Source organism: Lissotriton helveticus, chromosome 8 (assembly GCF_964261635.1).
Source record: "Lissotriton helveticus chromosome 8, aLisHel1.1, whole genome shotgun sequence".
Lineage (NCBI taxonomy): Eukaryota > Metazoa > Chordata > Amphibia > Caudata > Salamandridae > Lissotriton > Lissotriton helveticus.
The window spans coordinates 16,765,921-16,784,921 of NC_136069.1; the positions used below are offsets into that span (position 1 = coordinate 16,765,921).

Consider the following 19,001-nt stretch of genomic DNA (forward strand, 5'->3'; position numbering starts at 1 on the left):
ATGTGGGCCACCAGGAATCGTCCCACGCTGAGGGGTTGGGCCTGAGGATTAGTATCTCGGTCTTGTCTGTGTTCAGTTTAAGGCGGCTATCTTCCATCCAGTTGGCGACGGCCTTCATTCCCTGGTGTAGGTTGGATCTGGCAGTGAGGGGGTCATTGGTGAGGGAGAGGATCAGTTGCGTGTCGTCTGCGTAGAAGATTATGTTTAGGTCGTGATGTTGGGCGATGCGTGCGAGAGGCGCCATGTAGACGTTGAACAGCTGAGGGAGGATCCCTGTGCCGCATAGCTTCTCGCCCCACAAGTAACGTTCCAGATACAGTTCCACTGACACATGGTCCTCAGAAGGCCCTTTCAACACGTTCCTACCTATAGAACTATGCAGTGGTTTGCAGGGAACTTTCTTTAGTGCAGACGTTGCAGGTATTGTTTTCTTGTTGGTGTAATGTGTGAAGCAGTGTGTCTTACAAGGATTGTGCCTCCTTTTCTGACCTTCTTTCTTGACAGCATGGACATGAAAGGAAGGTTGCTGGGCCAGATCATGTCTGTAACAGAGAACTGTTAGTGCGTCCCCACCATCATCTCCTACGTGCCGGAGTTTCCAATAAGGCCGGGTGGAATTAAGAACGTAGCCCAGTAGAAATTTGTAGAAATAAGTTTGTGCTTCCACTTCCAATGGTGATATCAAGCACAGTTCTTTGTGAAAGGTAGCCAAGTCCGAACAAACGGAAAACCCAGACAACTTCCTTCAGCCCAGAGCAACTTCCTTCAGCCCAGAGCAACTTCCTTCAGTCCAGACAATCGGCCTTCAGCCCAGGCAACTTTCTTCAGCCCAGGCATCTTCATTTGATGTGGTTTCCAAGAATGTTGGAAAATGGGGCCACATGGTGCATCCTAGAGCTGTAGGTTTCAGAAGCAGATCTGAATTGGTACTCGGGGAATATTATAGTAATTCTCATTGTGTTTTTCTTTGTCAACACATATTGATTTTGCTGTTAACACCAGTTGCCGTTCTGCGGACACTCAGTGTAGAATTCCTCTCCTGTGAAATGTGCAGAGGCCCTTTTATGAACATTCCCTTTTGTGGAGGGAAGGCCAGTCATTTAGGGGTTTTTTTCTTGGCCAGTTTGATTTTTATTTCTCAACTATTTTTCAGTTCCATTTTATATTTGATGTGAATGATGTTCCAAGGGCACTTTTAAGGTACAAAATGGTTCATTTTTTAAACAGTTTGTGTCAATAATCTGAGGAGCTGTAGCACACATAGCACTGTGAACTCAAACAAGTAGTGTAGTGGGCCCTGATGTGCACCCAAGTGAAATAGCCGTGGTCTATGGAATAATGTACCTATAACTCTACTCTACGTTACAAGCCTATTGTACCTCACTGAGCAGTTCCATGACCATATGGAAGCAGAAGGCCAAAGCCCGACAAACTTTATAAGGATTCGGGGTGGGCGAAATTTGCGTAGTTGCGCTACGCAATGCTCCGCGAAACGGTAAAAAATCTCTGCGAGCACGCAGAGTTCCGCAAACATGCGGAATTGCTTGTTCCGCCCTTTCGTGATGCTTTTTTCCTGTTCACGAACGCTGTTTGCGTGCTCGGGGGGAAATATCTCGCAAACACACATTTTGAAAGCGCGAACAAGCAAAAAATTCTGCGAAGTCGCTGATTGCGGAATTTTGGGCAATTTCACGTTCTCCACGGAACGCGAAATTACCCAAATTCTGCAAATTCCTCGAGCGGAACGGAATTTACCGCCGAGGCCTAATAAGGATACAGAACTCCAAGATTATGTGCTATGTCCTATATTGTACTCTGAAGAGCTATTCAAGTAATCACCAGCTGAATTCACCTGAATTCTATGGTCTGATTTAATGTGTGTGTGGTCACTGCCACCCCCAGTCCAAAAGCAAAACTATGCAGCAAGAATAGAAGGTATGTGCTTTAAATAGTTGTGCAGACAGAGAGGGTTGGCTAAAATGTACGGTAAAATTGTAATACAAAGATTCGCAGGGTATTTCATACAATAATTTGGAAATGCGTCCATCATTGTCCCCAGATCGTGGTGATTACGCAGACACCCGCTCACTATATATGTCAGTTTATCCAACCTGGAACAGGCATCCATCCTTCACACCATTCATCGAGGACATGGCGCTAGCTGACCAAGGCACCTCTTGGCAGGCAGAAAGGCTTGGTAAATTAGAGAATGCATTCCCTTCGGGCAGACCGCCTCCTCCTCCACAATGCCCACTAATGCAAGTTGGCAGAACAGTTCTGCCTGCCGACTTAATACAATGGACCCTGCATTCAAACCTCAGGTCAGTAATGCTTTGTAATAGTGCATCTCTGATAACATGAAAGAAGTCTTGAGTGTATGTATGTCACATGAGAAAACTGGGGGCGGTGCTCATGGCCACATTTCGAAGACGGACAGCTATTTAAATTTAATCTGGTGCAATTTCACAGATACGGCTATATCTCGGGACGTCATCTTAGTTTCATGCCATTTGTCCTCATCTCATCGACTCTGGCCCACTTACGAATGAGACCTCCATTCCATGAGTTGATCTAGAATGGCCAGAACCAAGGTGTAATACACCTGGATATGCCCGTAGTGCCCTTTTGGTCCATCTCTGATGGAATTGGGGGTCTCTGGTTGGCGCAGTGCAGCACTGGCGACAAGCAGGGACCCTCTCTTCCAAGTCAGGGCAAAGGATTACTCCCAGAAATAACCCCTGCTCACCCTCTAGGTAGTGTGGCGCAAGCAGTCTAGGCTAAACTCTGGAGTACCTAGGGTTAAACATTTGCAGTACCACAACAATCACCACCAACCCACCACACAATGACACCAAACTGTATTTTAGTAAAAATATATCTTTATATAGTTTCTTCACGCAGGCTTGTAAATACAGTCTTGGTTTGTTAATAGCGGTTCCAGTTACTTGTAAGTAGACTTCGTGGACTTTCTAGTGGCCACAGTTCTTTCAAATGCAATGTTTGGGGCCTTCTGCCCGGTTTTGGCAAGGTACAGTGCTTTCCTGCGCTTCGGTGCGCTTCCCCACGTCTCCGCTCACTTCCTAGGAGAAAATCGGACCCGGCCTGCCGCGTGAGCGGCGAAAGGCACGGCCGGGTCTGCTCTTTGAATGAGTCACACTTCGGTGCGCGACTCAAGGCGGAGGGGGGCGCTGGCCACAGGGAGTGTCAGGGGGGGCCTCGGGGGCAAGGAGCAGTGCGAGCCTCGCACAGGGGCGGCTCGTACTGCAGGGCAGCCTGCAGCTGCGGGACTCCCGGGGTGGCTGAAGGTCACACAGTGCGGTGCGAGCTCAGATGGCAGGACGCTCGCACCGCAAAGGGGGCAAAACACAGTACCTTGAAAACTCTGGTGATCTTGAAGCGGACGGCTGGAAGGGGAGCTGTCCCACGTCGCGTTGCTTCCCTGGAGGGCGAGGCGAGCTGCGGCTCGAGGCTGTGCAGGTCACGGGTCACCCGGGGCGGCGGTGCTTGATGGGGTCAAAGGTCCTTCCTTCAATATCCTCTTCAGCCCTGAAGGAGGCGGCTGGGTGCGGCGTCAGTGGCAGTACGGTCCCCAAGTGCGGGACGTACCCAGCCAAAGTGCCGATCGCGGTGGTGCCGTTTCAGCGGGGCTGTCAGGTGGGGCGCCGATCAGAGGGGGGGTGACACAGGGCGGCAGTCCGTCTTTGCGGGGGAATCTACGGCGCTAGGCTCAGTCGATTCTGGGGCTTGGACCAGACGGGTCCTCCTTCGCTTTGTTCTCTTGGCTCAGATGCAGGTGCAGTCACGGTGCTCGGGCCAGCGGCGGCTGGGCTTCACTTTGTTAATGCGAGCTGCTGAGTCCACGGTCACGGTGCTCGGGGGGGTACAGATGTCCTGGGTCACGAGGAGCGTGGCAGGGATGCCCCACGCTCTTGGTCTCCTCAATCAGCGCTGCAGCGATAAGCAGCACACACAGCAGTTCCTTGGTCAGGGGGGTTAGCGCCCACTGTTCCTGGGGCGCTGGTCAGGGGGCAAGTTCCACAGCAAGCCCTTGGAGATCTTTAGTAGAAGTTTGGCACAAAGTTCAATAAAAGCAAAAGTCTCTTGTAGTCTTTTCTCTCCTCTCCTTCTGCAGCAAGGCACCAGACACAGGCCAGAGACAGCACTCCTCCTTGTAGTCTTCTTCCAGGTCCTTCTCTTCGGGCAGAGTTTCTTCTGTAGCGCAAACAGGATCTACTTTACAAGGAGCAGGGCTCCTACTTTTATACCCCATTTCTTTTGTTCTCACAGGCCAGGGGGGCCTTTGCATAACTGCTCTCAGCCTCTGAGCACTTGTTGGGGTACTTCTGGCTTCTGCTTTCAGTATGAGGGCAGGCACATCAGCCGCTCCCCAGGGGGGCGGAGCCAGCATTGTGGTGGCAGGGGCAGCCTGGAGCACTTTGTTGACAGGTTTCGCCCTTCCTGGGCCAGGTGCAGGCTGAGTCATCAGTCGCTCTCCAGGGGGGCGGAGCCAGCATTGTGGTGGCAGAGCACAGCCTGATGCATAGTCCAGGGAAACTCCCACCTCCCACTAAGGTGTAATCCTCCTATTCACCACCTGTCATCCCCCAGCCCTGTCACTCACACAATCCAGACAGTCAGATACACATCCAAGCAGAGGCGGGCTGAAATGGTTAGGCAAGCAAATGCTATCTTTCTAAAAGTAGCATTTGCAAACACAGGATATTAAAATAAACTTTACTAAAAGAAATATTTTATTATTCTGAGTTCAGGCATACTAAACATTATTTTCTACCATGTTCCCTGAGCCTGCTGGGATTATAGAGTGTAATAATTCCAGCAGCCCATCTGGCCTAAAGGGAACAGGTAGCCTTACAATAGTGAAAAACGAATTTGGCTGTAATTCACTATTAGGACATGCCACACACATCAGAGCATGTCCTACCTTACACTTACAATGCACCCTGCCCTTGGGCCTACCATAGGGGTGACTAATATGTAGTTACGGGAAGGTTTAGGGGCTGGCAAGTGGGTGCACTTGCCCAGCCAGCATGACAGTACCAGACTGCACACAGGTTCTGCAATGGCAGACCCTGACACATTTTAAAAGGCTGCTTCTGTGGGTGGCGCAACCAGCGCTGCAGGCCCACTAGCAGTATTGGTATTCACAAGCCCTGGCACTTCTGGTGCACTTTACTGGGGACTGACAGTAAATCCAATGAACCAATCAGGTATATCAATCACATATACATTTTACAACAGGGAGAGCATATGCACTTTAGCACTGGTCAGCAGGGGTAAAGTGCCCAGAGTCATTAAACCAACAAAAACAGGTCAGAGAGAGTATTGGAGGAAGGCAAAAAGTTTAGGGATGACCCTGCCAAGAGGGCCAGGTCCAACACAACCCCCTTCCAGCCAAAACGCAGGGTAGACCATTCACTACCTTGATGGTCTTCACTGCTTTGGGCGATAGAACAAGGACCTGGCCCGCAACTGCAGGGGCAGACTCCAGTTCTACGCCAAACTGAACCTTTTTCAATTCCTCTGGGTATGCTCTCAGGGTCCACAAAGCCAATCCATGGGAAACCCTTCTCTACACCTGTGGACACCACCTGTGCAGCCTTGAACCTTAATTCGCTCACAGGTGTGTCCCAACAGGCAGACAGAAAAATGTCACAGTGGCCACTGACAGTAGTCAGGAATGAGACCCAAGCCTTACGCCTCTCAGGGCTCTCAAACCTCTGTGGCCTTAAAGAGGGGGGGGGGGGCAGTAACCCCAGGTGCTTGGCACCCTTTGTCCATTCTCCCTCCTGTCAGGTCAGGTATGACATCCTGGCCCTGACCTACCAGACCCAGGCCTGTACCTGACGGCTGTACCAAAGACTGGGGTGGCCGCTCCCACACCCGGTCCTCCTCCTTGGGGCTCTGTACCCTCCCACCTGGAGTGGTACCCCCTTCCAGAATTGTCAGGGCACCTGGGGCAGGTGACCTGCACAATTCGCCCACCAGTTCAGGGGTGCTATCCTGCAACTGGGGCACCAGGTCAGGGGGGACACCCTGCACCTGGCCCTTAAACATAGGGTCTAAACCCTCAAGTTGACCCGGGGTCAGAGGCGAGGACTCCCTCCCTCTGCACCCCCTTCCAGAGTACTGCCCACCCCCAACTGGAGTGGTACCCCTAGAAGCGACATGGGCCAGGACACTGATTACAGTGGTCCCACCCTCCAGGTCAGACAACACCTGAACCTGGCTTCTCAACTCAGGGACCCAACCCTGCAGTTGAACACTTGCCTGGCGCACCAGGACTTCCCGGGGAGCACGCCTGCCCCCCCCTGAGGGTGGCACATAACTCCTGTGTCGTGCGACAGTCTGCCTGGCGCAGATCTCCCAACCCCTGTCCCTCTGACAGTGCGGGAAGATCCCCCAGGACAGAAGTGGTGTCCCCCTGATCATTCACTGTGGACGCAGCCCTGCTGGCTGGCCCCTGACCCACTGGTTCCTCCACTGGGGACTCTTTCCCCCTCTCGCCCCTCCTTCTGGACCTCTGCACCCTCCCAACTGGAGCGGTACTGCCAGTCACCAGAACTACTGGAGCCCTGTTTACAGAGCCTCCACATTCTCTAGCCACTGGGGGATCCCCCTCAAAGGGTGACTCATCCGAACAGCCTAGGCTCCCCACCTGGTGTTCCCTTAAAGAACCATCCAGGCTCTGAGACTGAGGTTGGGCACTACCGGGACAACACCCCTTCTCACTCCTTCCCCTTAAGGACAGGACGTGAGGCCCTACACCCCTCTCACTACTACAGGACCTAGCTGGGCTACTCTGCGCCACTTCCACCTCTCTGGGCTGGAAGATACCGGAGCCACTCCCCACAGGATCACACCCCAATGCCTCTCCAGACCCTCTGGAATCCACCACAAGGTCTGCCTCCAATGTGAGCTCCCTGGGGTCAGAGAACTCACTCTCAACCAGGTGTTGGCATAGCTCTGGAAAACTGGGACTTAAAGTATGCTCTCCCACAATTGGATTACACAGCCCCCTAGCAGGGTTAACCAAATTATCCTTCACCTCACCATCCAGCGCCTCACACACATACTCCACACCATCCTTCTGAGACTGGCCAGACAGAGGACTGTCTCTGTCACACAACCCACACTCTTCTGGGCGGTCCTTACACTCGCCCACCAGGACCTCAACCATGGGGGAACCCCTCCCACCACTAGGACCATGAACTCCTACGCCAGCAACCCTATTCCCTTCAGGGACGCTGCGCACTACTGGAGCTACCTCATGCCCTTGAACCTCCTGGTGTATGTTAACCCCCTCCAAGTCAGGTGCCATAACTCTAGGTGCGTGCGCTATGCTGTCTGCACTAGATACCTGAGTGTTGCTGCCACCATCTGAGCTGGACTCCACCTCCAACTCAGCAAAGCTCAATCTCTGAGCTACACACATTTCTTGTTGCTGGGCTGACGCCCTCCTGGCCTCAAGCCCCTCGAGCTCCATGTCAAGTTTCCTCATTCTTAAGTCACGGGCAAGCTGTATTTTCATTTCTTCCAGGGCCAACTTCTTGGTTTTTAGCTCCAGTTGCCCATTTATTTCCAGCTCCGCCAACTTCAATTCATGATCTCGGGTTGCCTGTCTGTCCGCCAGCTCCTCTGGCGACAGACCTCGGCCAGAAACACTGCTACCCAAATGGGAGGTTGCACCCCTACACTCTGGAGTCAGGGGTCCCTCCAGCTGCTGTTCTGCATCCTCAAATTCAATATCCTTTCCAGGGGCATTCCTTGCCTTGACCCAGGCCCTCAGCGCCTTTTGGAACTGCTCCCTTCTGGAGAGTCCGGTCATGGAAATGTTCAAATTTTTGCAGAAGCTCTTGAGCTGTTTCCTGGTGTAGTTTTCCAGTTTCTCCCAATCAGTCAATAGAAGAAATGGATGCTGCCTTTTCCATTTTCACTGACACAGGCATGACTTCAAAAACACATGGAGATCTCTTCTAGCAAATCATAAATCCAAAAAAGTCTGTGGCTTAGTTACTGGACTGTCATCACTGTGCAATGGTCAATAGTTAATGTATGGGCACCGCAAATGTAAATTCGAAATCCTCACCGCTGCGTCCAATGTTGGAATTGGGGGTCTCTGGTTGGCGCAGTGCAGCACTGGCGACAAGCAGGGACCCTCCGTTCCAAGTCGGGGCAAAGGATTACTCCCAGAAATAACCCCTACTCACCCTCTAGGTAGTGTGGCGCAAGCAGTCTAGGCTAAACTCTGGAGTACATAGGGTTAAACATTTGCAGTACCACAACAATCACCACCAACCCACCACACAATGACACCAAACTGTATTTTAGTAAAAATATATCTTTATATAGTTTCTTCACGCAGGCTTGTAAATACAGTCTTGGTTTGTTAATAGCGGTTCCAGTTACTTGTAAGTAGACTTCGTGGACTTTCTAGTGGCCACAGTTCTTTCAAATGCAATGTTTGGGGCCTTCTGCCCGGTTTTGGCAAGGTACAGTGCTTTCCTGCGCTTCGGTGCGCTTCCCCACGTCTCCGCTCACTTCCTAGGAGAAAATCAGACCCGGCCTGCCAAAGCTCACGCTTCTCGCGTGAGCGGCGAAAGGCACGGCCGGGTCTGCTCTTTGAATGAGTCACACTTCAGTGCGCGACTCAAGGCGGAGGGGGGCGCTGGCCACAGGGAGTGTCAGGGGGGGCCTCGGGGGCCAGGAGCAGTGCGAGCCTCGCACAGGGGCGGCTCGTACTGCAGGGCAGCCTGCAGCTGCGGGACTCCCGGGGTGGCTGAAGGTCACACAGCGCGGTGCGAGCTCAGATGGCAGGACGCTCGCACCGCAAAGGGGGCAAAACACAGTACCTTGAAAACTCTGGTGATCTTGAAGCGGACGGCTGGAAGGGGAGCTGTCCCACGTCGCGTTGCTTCCCTGGAGGGCGAGGCGAGCTGCGGCTCGAGGCTGTGCAGGTCACGGGTCACCCTGGGCGGCGGTGCTTAATGGGGTCAAAGGTCCTTCCTTCAATATCCTCTTCAGCCCTGAAGGAGGCGGCTGGGTGCGGCGACAGTGGCAGTACGGTCCCCAAGTGCGGGACGTACCCAGCCAAAGTGCCGATCGCGGTGGTGCCCTTTCAGCGGGGCTGTCAGGCGGGGCGCCGATCAGAGGGCTCAGTCGATTCTGGGGCTTGGACCGGACGGGTCCTCCTTCGCTTTGTTCTCTTGGCTCAGATGCAGGTGCAGTCACGGTGCTCGGGCCAGCGGCGGCTGGGCTTCACTTTGTTAATGCGAGCTGCTGAGTCCACGGTCACGGTGCTCGGGGGGGGTACAGATGTCCTGGGTCACGAGGAGCGTGGCAGGGATGCCCAACGCTCTCGGTCTCCTCAATCAGCGCTGCAGCGATAAGCAGCACACACAGCAGTTCCTTGGTCAGGGGGGTTAGCGCCCACTGTTCCTGGGGCGCTGGTCAGGGGGCAAGTTCCACAGCAAGCCCTTGGAGATCTTTAGTGGAAGTTTGGCACAAAGTTCAATAAAAGCAAAAGTCTCTTGTAGTCTTTTCTCTCCTCTCCTTCTGCAGCAAGGCACCAGACACAGGCCAGAGACAGCACTCCTCCTTGTAGTCTTCTTCCAGGTCCTTCTCTTCGGGCAGAGTTTCTTCTGTAGCGCAAACAGGATCTACTTTACAAGGAGCAGGGCTCCTACTTTTATACCCCATTTCTTTTGTTCTCACAGGCCAGGGGGGCCTTTGCATAACTGCTCTCAGCCTCTGAGCACTTGTTGGGGTACTTCTGGCTTCTGCTTTCAGTATGAGGGCAGGCACATCAGCCGCTCCCCAGGGGGGCGGAGCCAGCATTGTGGTGGCATGGGCAGCCTGGAGCACTTTGTTGACAGGTTTCGCCCTTCCTGGGCCAGGTGCAGGCTGAGTCATCAGTCGCTCTCCAGGGGGGCGGAGCCAGCATTGTGGTGGCAGAGCACAGCCTGATGCATAGTCCAGGGAAACTCCCACCTCCCACTAAGGTGTAATCCTCCTATTCACCACCTGTCATCCCCCAGCCCTGTCACTCACACAATCCAGACAGTCAGATACACATCCAAGCAGAGGCGGGCTGAAATGGTTAGGCAAGCAAATGCTATCTTTCTAAAAGTAGCATTTGCAAACACAGGATATTAAAATAAACTTTACTAAAAGAAGTATTTTATTATTCTGAGTTCAGGCATACTAAACATTATTTTCTACCATGTTCCCTGAGCCTGCTGGGATTATAGAGTGTAATAATTCCAGCAGCCCATCTGGCCTAAAGGGAACAGGTAGCCTTACAATAGTGAAAAACGAATTTGGCTGTAATTCACTATTAGGACATGCCACACACATCAGAGCATGTCCTACCTTACACTTACAATGCACCCTGCCCTTGGGCCTACCATAGGGGTGACTAATATGAAGTTAAGGGAAGGTTTAGGGGCTGGCAAGTGGGTGCACTTGCCCAGCCAGCATGACAGTACCAGACTGCACACAGGTTCTGCAATGGCAGACCCTGACACATTTTAAAAGGCTGCTTCTGTGGGTGGCGCAACCAGTGCTGCAGGCCCACTAGCAGTATTGGTATTCACAAGCCCTGGCACTTCTGGTGCACTTTACTGGGGACTGACAGTAAATCCAATGAACCAATCAGGTATATCAATCACATATACATTTTACAACAGGGAGAGCATATGCACTTTAGCACTGGTCAGCAGTGGTAAAGTGCCCAGAGTCATTAAACCAACAAAAACAGGTCAGAGAGAGTATTGGAGGAAGGCAAAAAGTTTAGGGATGACCCTGCCAAGAGGGCCAGGTCCAACAATCTCCAGTTTGGCTTCAACTGGACTGAACTCTGGGGAGGGAGCAGTATCTGACCTGTGTGCCTGAAGCACTTGTGACATCTGGAGATGCTATGGAATTGGGATTTATGTTTGCTCAGTTCTCCAATTGAGGACAAAAAAGATTTTATATGAGCCCAGATAGCCCCAATTTTGATATACCTGTGTGAACCCATTGCCTAAAACCAGGGCACCCACCACATGTACCATTCAAGACCGACACAGTGAAGGTTCTGTTGGCCAAACCCATGCTGGTTACTTTCAACCTACCCAGCTGCCCAAGTGATTCCTATCCACTGGCGCCTTTAAGCTTGGTTTCAAAACTGAGCTTTTTCAGGTCCCTTAAGTTCCCTACTATAAACCACACTTCTGCTCGGCTCCGATCCGCTGTGTCCGAAGAGCTCCTCCCTTTCCTAAATAAAATGATCTCCGGTCTGTTGTCGGTTCCCCGTAAGATGAGCTGTCCCTCTGGAAGAACTTCCAACCACCCTGCGATATATCTGCTCCCAGGAGCCCGCACTCGTGCCTCTGTCACACCAGGGCCTCTTGTAATGGCAACCTCTGGACAGATGTGCCTGGCTTCTCTATTTGCTCTCTCAATGTATTGAGTTCAACATATCTAGAAATGACTAGCTACCACTTGTGTGTGTGCTTGAAGGAAATGGCAGTCTAGGCTGAGTACCTTTGTGAGATAAAAAAAAAGCCTGGAGAGGCCTGCTTTGTCCCTCCAGTACAGCTTGTTGAACAGCTCTAACAAGAATAGAATTAGTAGAGCACCCACTCTCCAGACAGTTATCGGTTATTTCTCCACTCTGCCTTCAAGCAAAACTCTGGTCGACGCTAACAGCTTTTCTTTCATGCTTCTTTTTCCTTGTTCTTATTTTTCTGTTTTGATTTGTGCAGCTGTTTTGTATGAAGACTGCTCTCTCTTGCTGTGTAGGTTTTCATGGCTGTTTTGTGATGTTTGTTTCTCTTGCTTTGGTTCTCTTTATGCAGCCTTTGCTCTCTGCTTTGCTCGGTGTAGGTGTTCTACCTGTTGTGGCTCTTTGCTATCTCTAGTTGGTGGTTAAAGAGTGATTGCATATTAGTATGTATTTTGCATGGTTCATCTAATTTTCTCTTCTCCTTGTAATGATTCTTGCAAGTGCTAGTTAACTGTACAATTTACCCAAAACTTCTGGTTACTCCACAGAATCGCTAATCGTTTTGTAAATTGCAGCCCTGTCCTCCTGAGAATAGGAAGGGATGTTGTTTCTAGTGGCCAGAAGGGTCATATCATGCTGACTGTCTATCCTAGGCAAGCCATTCAAAGCATAGCAGGATTCCTTCATAGTTTCACAGGTCTTGGATGGGTGATGGGCGTGCAACAAGGGAAAGTTGCATTCGTAGACCTTTATCTATGTGGATCCAGAGAAACTTGCGACTACAAACGCAGACCGCAGACCTCTCTGCCACGGACCATCAGCGTCTTAGGAAGCTTACTCTAGTGAGCCCAGAGTGAAAGGGCTTTAAATGAATATTGTGGATTGAGCACCCACTATCCCTGTGGATTGAAATAAGGGATGGGACTTGGTGTTTTAAAGGCTGATCAGCTACACATATTGAATATTGATGAATTGCAGGTTCTGTTCAGTTTAAGGTTATCAGAGCACGTTTTCTTGATTGTTTCATAATTCAGTTAATGTTTTACAAATCAGTGTGTTAGAAGGGAGTTTTAAGGTGGTAAACAGGAAGTGGTGGTTAATGCAGGTAAACATGTGATTCAACTTTACCATTTTTATCTCTGCCATGTTTGGCTTCGTAGAATAAGATCCTGTGAGTACAGGACCCTGATGCACTTGGTTTTTAAGTTCAGACCTCTCTTGCACAGACTTGGAGACTGGTTCACTGAAGTTTGTCTTAAGGTCATGTTTGGAGCACTCCTTCACCTCCAGATATGGAACTTTGCGTAAGAAGTCTTTCAAAGCCGATGAGACCTATTGAGCTGGACTGGAGATGACTTCATGTTGGCTGGAGTGGAAGGCAGGACTTTGGCCTTTACATGTCTTTCTGTTTTATTAAATGTAATTAATGACTGAGAAATCGAAGATCCACTCGAACTGAATTGGCTCAGGTGAATAATTGTGTGAGAAACGAAGTTGCAGATGTGACTTTAACCACATGCGCGCTAGCGGTTTTCCCGCTGCGCGCTGCGATTTTAAAAAACCCGCGTTACGTGACGAGCTGAGCTCGTCATCAGCGTAGCGCAGGTTACGCCCATGACGAGCTGAGCTCGCCATCTGCCCGAAGGGGTTAATATACAACACTGCTGACAGCGCCCTTGGGTCTTGAAGATCCTGTGTACATCATGCTGAGATTAGAATAGCTGCGCGTTCACCTGTTTGTTATGTACGGTAGCGTGGGGTCTGAATGAAGAAGGCAAAGGCGTTGAAGAGGGGCCACAGCTGACGGGTGCTTCCCATCATGCTTTCATTCAGTTTGGTTTCATACTTTTTTCAGAACAGAATAATGATAATATCTATCTTTTGATAAATCATATTTTATGTAACGGCGATCAGTTCAGATCATACAGTCCTTTAAGGATGGAGAGATATATATTCCAGTGTAAGACCATTCTTAGCACTCGTGTCAGCGCCTTCAAGCAGGGGGCGGGGTGGAGGAAGATTGTGGAAAGGTTTGTTAAGTATTTGAGCTTGAGTAGTGGTTGCACCTGTGTGGACCTAGGATCTGGTCAAGAATGGGGGGGGTGTCTGCGCGCAGCAGGGTATGAGGCTGGCCTCAAGTTATATACTCAGTGTCTATGATAGGAGGCAGATTGAGAACAAGGTCTGCGCTGTGTATGCATTCTTTGAGCTGCACCTAGTGCGTGGGTGGGCGTGGAAATAGGAGGTGGAGGAAGCAAATTACATTTTAATGCCTATCCATTCTTTGTGGTAAAAAGGGGGGTGGAACCAATCAAACACTCGCCCCCAGTCAAAAGATCTGGGTTTAATCCATCACCGTTCTTTAGCCCACTCTGCCACCCCAGTTCAGACATGGCCATATGCAAATCAGTCTGACCCTGTGCCTCATGGGAACAGTCCAGCCCGAACTGCCAAGCCATGCTTTCCATTCTTTGAGCAGGAGGCAAAGCTTCACATTCAAGTTTCTAGAATTATTGTGTGTCTGTTCTCAACACAGTGGAGTCTATGGACCGTGTGGGAGGCTAGCATTTCTGGGTGTTCCCTAGAGGGCACAAACTGTGCTACTCGTCGTTTGTTGCCGTCAGTGATGCCCTTTGTTTTTGTTCACAGGCGCTGAAGCGGCTGCGGGTGTCCAAGAGGAAGTGTTTGATAACTCCACCTACAGGAACCTTCAGCACCACTCCTTCACCCCCTTCACGTTCATAGACATCGACGTGGAGCTCTCCAAGTTTCGCCTTCCTCAGCCATCCTCCGGCAGACCTTCACCACAACACTAAAAGTGGTGGGTATGGTGCCCTGGGATGCTGAAGATGAGTGCGGTGAAGAACACAGTATGACCGCTCAGCCGCCATCCTTTTAGGTTGTAAATAAACAAGTTTCCATTACATTAAATTCTCACGTGTTTTTATCCAAATGCTGAAGTTTGCCAGAACTGTCCTGTGCTCCTCCAAAGAAGAATTTTCTGATGTCATTATCTGCAGACATTTTAGAAGCTGCTGTGGAGATGTTGGGTTATTGTCCAATGTGAACTGCTTGTAGCCCCATCTGATATTTTGTGTAGCCTAGCAGAGCGGTTCATATTACACAAATCCTGATAAACACTTACATGTTAAGATATCACTACCTTCTTTGCAAGATGAACAGGATCTGCTTTATGGATGCCTCCAGGCTAACTTGTACTAAACGCAGTGTCTAGCAGTTCTGCTTCGGACAGTCCTGCTTACGGGGTGCCATCGATGTATGCATGTTTCCTGGATCATGCACACACGTGCTTCTGGTTACTTGAATGGGTTGATGCTGCCAGTTCACCTCACTCCACCCCAGCGTGGCTCATACCTGCATATACGCAAGGACACTTCCTATATAGTAACGAACAGTAATACCCAACGTTCGCATAAATCCGCATGTATCCTCACAGGCCTCGAAAAATCTACTCACCCTCTTGCTATGGTGAACCAGATTTGATCAGGTCGAGCTATTTTTAGCACCCACTCATCTGTTCTGGCGAGTGAACTTAAGCTGGAAGGAACAGGTGTTTTGTTCATTCAGAAATTTGAGGAGCAATAAAACTCCTTTAAATCTTTTTATCTGGACACATTTGCTGTCTGTTCAAGGTCCAGGTTAAATGTGAGTTTGGCTTATTACTAATTGTTTCCTATCTTACACACATTTAAACAGCTTATAAATAGTACAAGTATTTCAAAAGACATCAGAAGTTACGAAAGAACAATCTTTTTTAATTCAGTAGTGTGATGCAAAGAAAGAATTGAATAGGAGCAAAACAAAACACTTTACTTGGTGATGTGCAAATGACAAATATTTGCAGGAACTAGATTTCCAAACATTGTGCACTATAAAGCTTTCTCAGTGGAACCACCCGTCCGTGGGAAATGTTGTGGTCATTTCAATGGAAAATCAGCTGAGTGCAAATAAGTATCCTACCACTTCATGCTTCGGGTATTTCTTAAGAGGGATCGTTTTTACACATGAGTTGAGAAACATTCCTGCCCCTGCTCTGATGACAATTCGATTAATGAACTAAGAGGCAAATCGGATGTCACTTGTATCCTATATATGCCTAGATTTGTATCAAATATGGAGCAAAAGTTTAGTCTAGTAAATAGATCAAAAGCATTTTATACAGTAGACGTGCTAAACTCACTTATTTGTAGGTGCTCTTTTATGTGATAAAGAAGAAAATAGCAGCTCAGTAAATTACAATATTTGCCCAGGATCTCATAATTTGAAATCATTTTATAGCTCAAGAGCATTACAGTTAGGTCGAATAAATTATTTAAGTCACTCGACTTGCTAGTGCAGTAACATTTTATGATTTTTCAAGGCCTACCTCCAGCAAGAACCAGTAAACCTTGCAGGGAGGCGCTTTATGCATAGATCCCACCAGAGCGGCAGGTGCCAGTCGCACCATCTTCTACCCTGTGTCTGTCTCAAAGGTACCTTTTAAACCAGTCCATTCCTGGATCACTTGGTTTTCTAGGGAGGCTGAAGACCCCTACTGTTCTGGGACCTAGCAATCATCTAGGCAAAGGCCATGTTGCAAGGCAGGGTTATAATAAATTCACTAAGGACGTTCAAAACAACACCTCTACAACCCTTGTGAAAAGTTGAACGATATAGGGTACCCAATTTGCTGTCTGAAAACTTTGACAAATCCATAAACATTTTAATGTGGCCAGAACCGCCAGTATCCAGGAGCAAGCTTGCTTGGAGTGCCACAGCCATCGGGTGCCAGAACCTAACTGCTCATAAATTCTATTTTAGGACAAGAGGCTCCGATTATGCTTTCTTTCCTTTACTGCAGAAAATACAGCAGCCAATGAAAATACTTTTTACATATACCATTCTTCGAAAAATCTACTCTCCCACTCGCAAGTGCAAGTAAAATGTTATCAGGTTGAGCTATTTTTAGCACCTACTCGTCCCATCTAGCGAGCAGACTTAGGCTGGAAAGGCACAAGTGTTCTGATCATTCAGAAAGTGAATGAGCAATTAAGATGCCATTAAATCTTGTTTTTATCTTGACACATTTGCTGTTCAAGGAAAGAGGTCAAATGTCCGTTTGTATTTTAACTCATTGCTGCTTGGAAAATGAGGTTTATTTTTCTCTCTCTGACTAGAGTTATAGTTTTTGTCAAGTGAGCTGTCTGAAGATGTCTGTTATATTTCTCTAATGCAACACTTAAAGAAATAGCCTGTAAATTAATATTACAAATATTTCAAAATCTATCAGGAATTACAAAAGCAAATTTTTTTAAATCAAGAAGTGTAATGTAAACAAAGATTTAAATATGAGCAAATCAAACAAGAACACTTTACTTGGTGATGTACAAATGATACATATTTACAGAAACTCTATTTACCAACATTATTGTGTGGACACTATACAGTTTTATTAGTAAAGCCACATGTCGGTGGGAAAGTTTGTGGCCATTTCAATGGAAAATCCACCAATTACAAATGACCGTGCGCTACCACTTTATGCTTTAGTTATGTATTTATTAAAAGTGATTATTTTCATACATGATTTGAGAAACCTTCCTGCCCCCTCCCTGATGAAAATGCTGTTAATGCACTGAAAGGTAAGTCAGGGGTCAGTGCATCCTATTCGTGGCACGATTTGGAATATATATGGGAAAAAAATGTAGTCTATTAATTCAAATAAAATAGGTTTTTTTGTACAGCAGACATCCTGAACTTGCACATTTAAAGGCGCTCTCATATGTGATAATGAAAAAAAATGGCAGCTCAATGAATTATATTATTTGCCCACGATCACATCATTTGAAACCAGTTTATGGGTCAAGAGCATTAAACACAGGTCGAGTAGATTATTAAAGTCGCTAGACCTGTAGGTCTAGTAAAATATTTATGATTTTTCGAGGCCTGATATAACATTTACTACATATCCCTTGATACTTTGCCCTTTAACCACCAATCATGACCCGGTAGCCCATGTAAGTACAGTCAACATGGTCTTGAGAGCCTCTTTCTTTGTTTCTCTGCAGTCTAGATAAGTGACTCTGTTTATTGTCATGCACTTTATATATATTTTTTGTGTTTTTCATATCATGCCTTGGCTTATTGCATACCGTTGTTTGTGTGTCGCTCCCCCACGCCCCCTGCAGGGTAGTCGCTTGTGTCCCGTTCTCGACCCTCGCGACTGGGATGGGGTATGCGCATCCTCTGGCTGGGTGCTTCACTCTGTGAGGGTTCTCTCATATTTTCCCCTTTCCAGAAAGCCCGTTTTGAACTTGACGCAGCTCCATCTGGCCGCTTTGATTGTTCAGTGCCTCCCCTAATCGGGCCTGAGCAAGTGAGCCTCGGACACACATGTAGCCCAACTGGGCGACTTTTGGGCTGTGCGCAGACCTCTCTCAACGACTCCTTGCTGATGTGTTCCTTCAATGCTCATCACCCCAATGATTTTTTTTTTTAAAAACCTTCATAGTACGATCTGGTCGTCTGCTCGGGCTGGTATAATAGAGCATCTGCCCAATCTTGAGCGGAGTGCATGCTCCGTTTACAATGAGGCTCTCCCTGACGCTCCCTATCTTTCTGTACAGGTGGACTGCAATATTTTTTGATTACAGCAATTGCTGAAGAGACTACAACACTTTTTCCTTCTACGCTTGGAGTTGGCTCCCCCACTATTATCCGTTGAGATGGACTTGGCTATAAACCTTCATATTTTCCATCCTGATTAGGTGGGTGCAGTGCTTAATTTGCTCCAGGGCTTTCTGGTGCTTAGCACCGGTACTTATTTTTCAGAGCCGGGTCTATAGAATTCAGAGCCATGGGTCTGCCGGTGTTGCAGTTGCCGACTTGTAAATGGTGGATTTCTTTCGTTGCGTGGGCCTCGATCATGCTGGTCAGCTGCAGAGAAAGGAGTGAAGCAGTGAGCGGGGCTGTGGTCGGAGGCAGATTCAAGGCGCTGTAGGGAGAGTCGGGCCTTGATGCGAATGGAACAGGCAGGCCTTGGCGCGAATTGACTTGTATGGCACCCAGGCCGCGCGTGAGCTAATTGGGTGTTCCCATCCAAGCCCCCGGCCGCAGCGCGAAGGAATCTTTCAGAATACAGATGGAGCAGCTGAGTTTAACGGAAGGACACTGAGCAAGTGGCAAAGGAAACCGTCTTGAATCCCCTAAACATCCTTGCGCAAGAGAGCGCTGGGTAAAAGATCATTGCAGTTGGAGGTGAGAGATTCAGACAAGCAATGTTAGTACCAGAAAATGGATATTGCCGCAGAACTTAAAAACATCTGATTATCGGTCTGCTTTGAAAAAAGGGAAACACGTTAAAATTATATTCATCTTCAGTTTTCCCCAAGGTGACACATGGAAACTTCTTTGCTAACAAACATGCAGATTGCTGCTGGGGCTTATTTATGGTAGGAATATAAACGACCGTGATAAGCACATAGTCAAATGCCATATT

General features: G+C 48.7%; 1 protein-coding gene across 1 annotated transcript in view; it reads left to right on the forward strand.

Annotated features, from left to right (window-relative positions):
• NDUFV3 (NADH:ubiquinone oxidoreductase subunit V3) overlaps window positions 1-14,437 on the forward strand; it is a 61,360-nt gene extending 46,923 nt beyond the window's left edge. The window contains exon 4 of the mRNA XM_078656375.1: window positions 14,156-14,437. Coding sequence (XP_078512501.1) covers window positions 14,156-14,322 — 167 coding nt within the window. The 3' untranslated portion in view covers window positions 14,323-14,437. The remainder of the gene's footprint in view (window positions 1-14,155) is intronic.
• Window positions 14,438-19,001: the final 4,564 nt, after the last annotated feature.